The 9,218-nt window shown below is 36.6% G+C and overlaps 1 protein-coding gene across 1 annotated transcript; it reads left to right on the forward strand.

Annotated features, from left to right (window-relative positions):
- Nucleotides 1–218: 218 nt before the first annotated feature.
- Nucleotides 219–8,313, forward strand: LOC142610308 (digalactosyldiacylglycerol synthase 1, chloroplastic). The gene is made up of 7 exons (XM_075782100.1): nucleotides 219–1,005; nucleotides 2,316–2,348; nucleotides 3,745–3,832; nucleotides 5,843–6,327; nucleotides 6,421–6,687; nucleotides 6,877–7,226; nucleotides 7,493–8,313. The coding sequence occupies exons 1-7, from the start codon at nucleotides 358–360 to the stop codon at nucleotides 8,025–8,027; spliced, it is 2,406 nt and encodes an 801-aa protein (XP_075638215.1). The 5' UTR covers nucleotides 219–357; the 3' UTR covers nucleotides 8,028–8,313.
- Nucleotides 8,314–9,218: the final 905 nt, after the last annotated feature.

The following is a 9,218-nucleotide window of genomic DNA, read 5'->3' on the forward strand; positions in this document are numbered from 1 at the left end:
CTTGTCCAGCATATTCTTCCCTCTAGAATATACCCCCAATCCCGTACAATCCTCACCCAATCACATTTCGCTACCTCACCTTATCACGCGACTCAAACTCCACATCAGCACCCGCAAATCTCGTCAACAAGTACACCCATCCCACGTGGCTGCACACGTGTACACTCCACTTCCAGAAAGAAAAAGAAAAAACCACACAAAGACAGTTCTCTGGAACCCAGGTCTTTCCTATTCAGCATTTTTCTCGTTCTTCCTCAGAGAGGAGAGAGAGAGAGAGAGAGAGAGAGAATTCAATTCTTTCAAGCCCTAGAAATTTCGACGAACGAAAAAGAAACCCTAGCTTTTTCAGAGTCAGCCATGGATAGCGAGAATCGAGTAACGACGTCGTCTTCTTCTTCGTCGAATTCGAGCGCGTTCTCCTTCATATCCAAAGGTTGGCGAGAGGTTCGTGACTCGGCGGACGCGGATATCCAACTCATGCGCCACCGAGCCAACTCGTTCAAGAACTTAGCGACGTCGTTCGACCGAGAGCTTGAGAATTTTTTCAATTCGGCTTCGACTTCGTTTTCTGTGCCGGCGATTCGATCGCCTCCGCCTCCGTCGGAGATGGATTTCGTGAAGAGGCTCCAGCCGAAGCTCTCGGAGTTCCGGCGGGCGTACTCGTCGCCAGATTTCAGCAAGAAGGTTCTGGAGAAGTGGACTCCGAGGTCGCGGCTTCGGATCGATTTGTCGGCGATAAAAAACGCGATTGTGGCGGAGGTGGATGATGGGGATGGAGTTGTTGATTTCGATAGGGTTAGGAAGAGGAACGTGGTTAGTTTCAGAGAGTTTTGGGGGGTGTGGAAGAGTGAGGTTGAAGGAGACGAAGCAGCACAGTCTAGGGATTGGGAGCCAATTCGGGTGTTGAAGACGAGACTCAGAGAGTTCGAGAAGCGAAGCTCGTCGGCCGAGATTTTCGGTGGGTTGAAGAACAGTGAGTTTTTGGAGAAATTGAAGTCAAGCTTGGTATGTTCTATCATTCTTTGTTTTGAGCATGAATTTCTATAAAATATTAGTTGTCTTTATTTTATTGTTAATTAGTCGGTGCTGAATTTGTGAGTCAGTGGAAAAATTGAAACAACAAGTGAAGCAAGGCTATGGAAAGTTGAGCTTTTGATTTTTATAGAGCTAATGAAGTGTAGCATATTCACTTGAGTATACTTGAAAATTTTTCAACATATCATTCTGGGTCCAATGAAATTTATAGGTATAAGAAGATGTCTTGTCAAATAGGGATTTTTTTCTTTTGACTATATTCAAATTGTTACTACTACAAAGAGATTTGAAAGCTTTTGGGTATGCATGGGTTTCCAATTATTCACCTGAGAACTTCAAAGTCGCTTAGAACTTCAAATTTGGGGTTCAGATGGTTGTCTTATTGGTGAAAGTTAGCTTTTGAAATTTGGAGCTTGAGAGAGGTTACCGATTAAATGGGTGTATTGCTCTTTTATTCTCAATAGTCATGTGATTGTTAACTAATTTGTAGTTGATGGTGGTGTGTTTAATTGTTTTAGTTGTATAAAGTCATGTTAGACTCAGCAAAAGTGGAAGCTTTGGGTACGACCTTTTTTAAAGTCATGTTAGAACAAAAAGTGGAGAAAAAGTATATCGATGGTCATATTGGTTAGTTCCCATGTCCTCTCTAGGTGCAGTTTCAGGGTTCTTGCTATGAGCTTCCACACTTGTTACATGTGTGTAATATATGTTATGGGAGCTGCAGAACATTTATAGACACAGAAACGTGTATTAAATTGCATTAAATCACTTGAAGCTTTATAAAGAAGTAGTTGTTGTATCCTGTGACATATGCACTCATCATAAGATGTAGATCCCTCAACCAAGTGTTCAATCATGGAGCTAATGCTTCCACCTAGCAAAGGAGGTTTTTAACTTTTTATTCTATTTTATTTTATTTTTAGATTATATGGCAAGTGGTGAATGTTATGCGTCTTGTCTATGATGCCATGAGAGGTTGTTTTTATTATTTAATTAAAGCTTTTGCAAGGATTTTGGAACTATACATATGTTATTGTTATACTTCGACTACTTAATAAGTGGATTGTCTCTTGTGAATGAGTTGTTTGACATGTCTCTTTAACTTGTACAAAGTTACCTATAGTTTTTTGAATAATTATTTCTAGGGGCTTGTATATATTCTGTGGTTGTTGTACACTTTCTGTCTAAGGTTGTTAATGTGTGCATATAGACGGAAACCCATATATCCACATATCCATACATCACAACATCTGATATTTATATATAATTTATTTTTGCAGAAAGCAATGTGCAAGGAGTCGAAGGAGTCAAAGGTAGGTCCATGTGGATGATTTCTTTTGGCTTCATGTGTTAATAAGCAACGTGCTTTTCACAGATTTTATACAAATCAAGCATTCTATCTTCTTCTTGAGTCTTCCTCAAATATTTTTCTGCTGTCTTTAGTGGTATGCAGTTTGAGGTTTGGAATTCTAATTGGATTAAATGGGAGGCCTCTTATGTAGAAAATCATGAAATTCATGTAGTGAAGCCCTCACTTTTATCCAATTCCAATGGTGCTTTTCAATTCCATGCTGCCAAACGTAGTGATAATTCTTATATTTAAAGCATCATTGAGTTGGTATGCTTTTTTCCATACCATAGCTGTCACATTTCCTGCAGCTTTTCTGAACTATACTTTAGTAGTGTCAATGGAGGGTACAAAATTGTTTGAGGTGCTGCAAAAATGGAGCCTAAGGACTCAAGTACTGTGGAATGCCATTTTAGTGTATCTGGTGGCTATGATAAGGATCCTCCTATTTTCATTTCTTTATGTAACCTTGCTAGAAGAATCTTTTGTATGCATTGGATTTTGATACCTGTATTTTTGGATAAAAATATTGCATCCTAGTTTTTAGAGGTGGTTGTTTCAAAAAGCGAGTCAATGTTTATAAGAACTCCATTTTGTTTTATGCAGTTACTTTCAGTTATAGTCTTGCAGCCTTGCAAGTATTTGAATGCATCTTATCTAATCAATGTGTCAGCTGCATCACACCTTGCATGTCCATACGTTCATGTGTTTGAAGACAAAAATAATGTTGTTGAGCAATACAATATTCAAATCTGAAAAACTAAACAACACTGCACTCAAGGGCATTTCTAAAATTTTAACAATGGTAAGCTACACTCTACACTTTTCTGTTTGTGTTGGGGTTAGGGAATTTGTTTTTTGGTCATGAGACTGCTTAGGTTCCAGCTGCAAGCCTGGGCGTGTTTACACCCCATTAAAGCACCGGTCAAAGATTTGGACTATGGTTCTGGGGTGTCTAATGTGGTTAGTTTGGCAGCAATGCAATACCTGTACCTTTGAAGATAAAGAGAGATCTTTAGATCTCTTAAAATCTCCTTTGGTACTCTGTTTTAGTGGTCTTGAGTTTTGGGTTATACGCAATGTATTTTTATTCATGCTTTTCTTCTCTCTATTAGTTTTACTCCTTGAGTTTTATGGATTTGTTTCAAGTTTAGAGTGTTCATCATCGTGAACATGTACCTTTTTTATCAATAAAATTTCTACTACCTATTAAAAAAAAAAAAAAAAAAATTGTCTTTGACGTTTGCTTTCTGGCCTAATTGAGGGACAACATTTGCATAAACTATGGAACGAAACTTGAAATTTTGGTAAATGGAGTAATTTACAATGCTGAGATCTTTTCTTTTTTATTTCTGTTACAGGAGGTTCCACCACTTGATGTGCCAGAACTTTTGGCATATTTTGTTAGGCAATCTGGTCCATTTTTGGATCAACTTGGTGTTAAAAAAGGTAAAAAAATCTTTTAATTCTGTTAATCTGGTACCTTGAAATGCATAGATGCATAGGCTTTTTTTTTCTTCCCCAATTTCACCTGATGTTCAGGGTTTAATATATATGCATATTTAGACATTAATGTTTTCTAGCCAATCAGTAGAATTGAAAAGTGCTCTATTTTTTGCTAGATATTATTTCTCAGATATCATTTAGATTTAACAAAATCTAGTTGGCATGGAATGAATGATTTCTTCTTCTTTTTTTTTTTTTTTTTAAATATTTTTTTTATCACCCCTGACAAATGTTAGTTTTCTTGGATGGGAATGGATGTTTGGGACCATCCTAATTTCTTATCTAATGGATGCATTGCAATTGTACATTTGGGAACGATATTGTGAATTGGTGGATGTCTTTTTGGACATTTACTTAATATCATTTAGAGAGAGGGATAGTCAGGGCAATTAATAGGCAGCTGCAATCAGCTTTGGGGTTCAGAGCTTAGGACTTAGGGTTGTTTGGAAACACTTTTTGGAACTCCTTAAGGCGGTCTGACCCAATCTTATTCATTGGCAACAACATGTTTAGGAGGATGAAAGATTTTGCAGGCCACTGAGAGTGTATCTATTTCTGGGCAAGGTTGGTGTGAGATCTGAGGAAACGATCCTGATATGGTTGGATATTTTTGTGACTAATTAACATCAAAAACTGAAGATGAGAAATTTAAAACTCTGAACTAAACGAAAAAAAGGAGGCCCCCTGCTCTGTTGATCTTCTTTTGTTCATCTTATTATTCATGTAGGCAAAACTTAGATACAGTACTTTAGATACAGTTAGGTACCCCTTTTATAATTCAGCCACCTGTCTAATACTTAACAGAGCAAACGGCGTTAAATAGCCTTAGTTCTGCTTCTATTATTTTCCTTTTTTTCTTTCTTGGAAGCGTGAAAACAGTCTCTTTCTTTCTTCTTTTTCTCATTATTTTTCTCTCGGAAGAAATTCTCCTTAACCCATACATGATTGTGGTAATTCTTTAGAATCCACTGCTCTAATATGAAATCATGTTCACGTCTAAAGTTCTCATCTTTGAGATCAAAAGCCACCATGGAATCCCCATATCAGGTTAAACAAAACACCTTTCCCATCATTACCAGTAGAATCAAAAGGCATCACAGGGTAAGAGTCTGAGAATATGTTAGATCTGGAAAGAGAATTACAAAAAGAAAAAAAATCAGAAAAGAGAGGGACAGAGAGAAGCGGAGATAATGCATTTAACCAACCGTTTGACTGACAATGCAATTCGCACAAGCCAACCCCTCTGTCCATCTGAAATCTTGATTTCTTCAAAAATTTAGAAGATTGAGAGAGTGTGAGATGCTAGGGAGGTTGTGGTTCTGGGTTTTCTTGCTGGTTTTCCATGGTTTTCAGTTTTAACTTTTGAGTAAAGCATCAAAGAGAAAGAGGAGGAAAAAAAAAACAGAGGAAGAGACGGACGTTTGCTCTGTCAAGTATTAGACAGGTGTCTAAATTATAAAAAGGGTACCTAAGGAACTGTATTTAAGTTTTTCCCTATTCAAGAATACAACATTTGATGTAAAAAGTCAATTAAATAGCAAGGAAAACTCTCAATCAAACAGATGGCATCCTTTCTCATTGATGATAGCTGATACTGACCTCTTAGGGTACTATCATCCTTGGGGAAAGGTCCATTTTCCTTACTCTGCCTTTTAGACTTTTTACCTGGATATAAAAATGAATTAATTGACAAGTGATGGGTTTATTAGAAACAAACACTGCCCACTATTTCAATTATTCAAAAAATATTGCAGAGATTAGCACGTGATTTTAATTTTGCATGATTGGAAAAAATTAAATTCCACATAATTTCTCCTCTCATGAAATGTCCCATGCTTATTTTGTCATCTCCACCAAGCAAATATTAATGTTATAGCTTCTATTATCAATTGAAAATGTATTGAATCGTTATAGCTTCCCATAAATTATTAATGTTATTCTAAATGGTTGCAGATATATGCGATAAGATAGTGGAAAGCTTGTGTAGCAAACGCAAGAACCAACTTTTACGGCACTCCTCATCTGCTGGGGAATCCTCTGTTATAGGGAATGATAACATGAATGATGAATTGGATTTGAGGATAGCCAGTGTCCTCCAAAGTACAGGTCATTGTTATGAGGGTGGATTTTGGACTGACCATGCAAAGCATGACCCATCCAATGGGAAAAGGCATGTTGCCATTGTCACAACTGCCAGTCTTCCTTGGATGACAGGAACAGCTGTAAATCCACTGTTTCGAGCTGCATATCTAGCGCAGTCTGCAAAACAAAATGTTACCCTACTGGTTCCATGGCTTTGTAGATCAGATCAAGAAATAGTTTATCCAAACAGTCTCACTTTTAGCTCACCAGAAGATCAGGAAACTTATATACGAAACTGGCTCGAGGAAAGGATTGGCTTTAAGGCTGATTTTAAGATTTCATTTTATCCTGGCAAGGTAGCGTCTGAATATATCAGCTTATTCACTTTCTTGTTGTATCATATAATGTTTAAATTAACATCTGACATCTTTGTTCTGGTTATATTTCAGTTTTCAAAAGAAAGGAGAAGCATAATACCTGCCGGAGATACTTCTCAGTTTATCCCATCCAAGGATGCTGATATTGCTATCCTAGAAGAGCCAGAGCACCTGAACTGGTACCATCATGGTAAGCGTTGGACTGATAAATTTAACCATGTTGTGGGCGTTGTCCACACAAATTACTTGGAATATATTAAGAGGGAGAAGAATGGGGCCATCCAAGCATTCCTCGTAAAGCACATAAACAATTGGGTGACAAGAGCATATTGCCACAAGGTATTAGTCTATTTTATTGCATATTCTAATTATCTGTTACTTTTGTTTTTTGTTTATTTGTAGCTTGGTTTGTGAATAACTGGTTAAGAACAGAAAGAGGTCTAAATAATTTCTGATGTATTTTTCTCTCTGTATCATAGGGTGTTTATTGCATGGCAAAAAACTAAATTTTCTGTAAACTTTATACAGGTTCTTCGTCTTTCTGCTGCTACTCAGAATTTACCAAAGTCTGTGATTTGCAATGTTCATGGTGTGAATCCTAAATTTTTGAAAATTGGAGAAAAAGTTGCTGCAGAAAGGGAACTTGGGCAGCAAGCCTTTTCAAAAGGAGCATATTTCTTAGGCAAGATGGTCTGGGCAAAGGGATATAGAGAGTTGATAGATCTCTTAGCAAAGCACAAGAATGATCTTGATGGCTTCAAGTTGGACGTGTATGGGAATGGAGAGGATGCCCATGAAGTTCAGAGTACAGCTAAAAGGTTGGATCTGAATCTCAATTTTCTAAGGGGAAGAGACCATGCAGATGACTCTCTTCATGGGTAAGGATTTTTCAGAACTCACTTTGTTGACACTGCATTGTTTGTGTGTGCCCCTCGCCTTACTTTTCTCTTCCCTTTTCTTCTCCTTTCCTTCTGGATTTAAACTTAAAATTATAATGGAGGCTGGCAAGACCTCAAAACTACTAAAATGTTTTTTATCTGGTATATGAACACCTAATCAGTGAATTTGATTGAATTTGTTTTTTGCACACCCACCCTCCCATGCTAACTGTTGGCCTAGTTTGGACATTTCTTTGTTGTTGAAGGTACAAAGTCTTCATAAATCCTAGTATTAGCGATGTGCTCTGCACAGCTACTGCTGAGGCACTTGCAATGGGAAAATTTGTAGTATGCGCGGAACACCCATCAAATGAGTTCTTTAGGTCATTTCCCAACTGTTTGACTTACACAACATCTGAGGACTTCATTGCCAAAGTGAAAGAAGCACTAGAAAGTGAACCTCAACCTCTTACTCCTGAGGAAAGATATAACCTTTCATGGGAAGCTGCTACCCAGAGATTTATTGAGTATTCTGAGCTTGACAAAGTCTTGAATAACACTGAAGATGGTGCAAAATTCAGCAGAAATAATAGAAAGATCATTAAGAAATCAGTTTCATTACCTAGTTTGAGTCAGATATTTGATGGAGGGTTGGCATTTGCCCATTACTGTCTCACCGGGAATGAATTTCTTAGAATTTGTACTGGAGCGATCCCTGGCACACGTGACTATGACAAGCAGCATTGCAAAGACCTTAACCTTTTGCCTCCACAGGTAGAAAATCCCATCTATGGTTGGTAAGCAGTTCAACCCATCTGTAAGAGCGATTCCTTTGTGTATAATACTTACATTTCATATTTAGGAGCCTGCTTTGTTTAATTAGTCTAAGTTTTCCTTGATGATGTAACCATTTCTGTAGCACATATAGTTAGATAAATCCAAGTTTTGCAGATTTCTCATGTCAATATAGAAGACTAATGGAAATAGTGTATAACAGTTTGTAATGAAAAAGAACTATGCTCTGTTAGGAAAGTTGCAATAATGAAGATTTCAGCTCAAGCCAGAAAAGGCGCTCGTTTATCCCTAATTGGTCTTCTTGTTTTTGGTCTCACCTCTTGGGAGATTTAATTGCCATTAGCCGGTTTTGTGCAAAAAAATTGAATTGACTACATTCCGGACAAAGGTTTTTTCTATGACAGATTATATCCTTTATACATTGGGCTTTGATTGTCTCACTCTCTCTGTATACACTCTCCTGCCTATCATGTGTTAAATGTGGATATTTTTGAAAAATGTGGGCACAAGGAATGTGGAAAAATAATTAGGAAAATGTTATCGGATCTTCTTAGGGTAATGGTTAATAATCCATTTAAAGAAAGTTTTTGTGGGAAAAAAAAATTAATGTTTTGACAGCATTTTTTTATTTTCTATAAAAATAGTGTCAAAACTTTCTTAAAATGGATTGTTAACTATTACCCAAAGAACACCCGTCAGCATTACTCAAATAATTATTCTTATTAATTGTGCACTTGTTTTTCAGCGGCCTGATTGCATGCTCAAAATTAGGTGTTTCCGAATTGATTTTTTCATTTTTGTTAGGATGAGCCATTCAAACCTGTTTTGTGTTGATGCTGAAATTGTTTATTTCCTCTAATATGGTTGTTCTCATTAAGTGGATTCCCTGACATAAGCCTCCTCTAATGATCTTCACATTGATATATTGTTGTGGTTGTGTTAGAATTATGTGGTTAAATAATCAAATTTATCATATCTCAATTGTTTAAGCTTTTGAGACAATTGATAATTTAAAAAAATCTAATTTATTATTCATTTATTGTCCTATTTGTTCTAAGTTTGATCATTATAGTCACAAACTGTTTTATAACGTTTTTATAAATTGTTGATGTGACTAATTTCTTATTAGTTTTTACTTAAGCTCACTATTAATATTACTTTTTTATTTACTAATAACTATTTATCACATTAGCAATT

The sequence above is a fragment of the Castanea sativa genome, chromosome 9 (genome assembly GCF_040712315.1).
Source record: "Castanea sativa cultivar Marrone di Chiusa Pesio chromosome 9, ASM4071231v1".
NCBI lineage: Eukaryota > Viridiplantae > Streptophyta > Magnoliopsida > Fagales > Fagaceae > Castanea > Castanea sativa.

Coding starts and splice junctions, on each gene's coding strand:
- LOC142610308 (XM_075782100.1), top strand. CDS start 358: ATGGATAGCGAGAATCGAGTAACGACGTCGTCTTCTTCTTCGTCGAAT. Junction 2,349..3,744: donor AGGAGTCGAAGGAGTCAAAG/GTAGGTCCATGT, acceptor TTTCTGTTACAG/GAGGTTCCACCACTTGATGT. Junction 6,688..6,876: donor CAAGAGCATATTGCCACAAG/GTATTAGTCTAT, acceptor AACTTTATACAG/GTTCTTCGTCTTTCTGCTGC.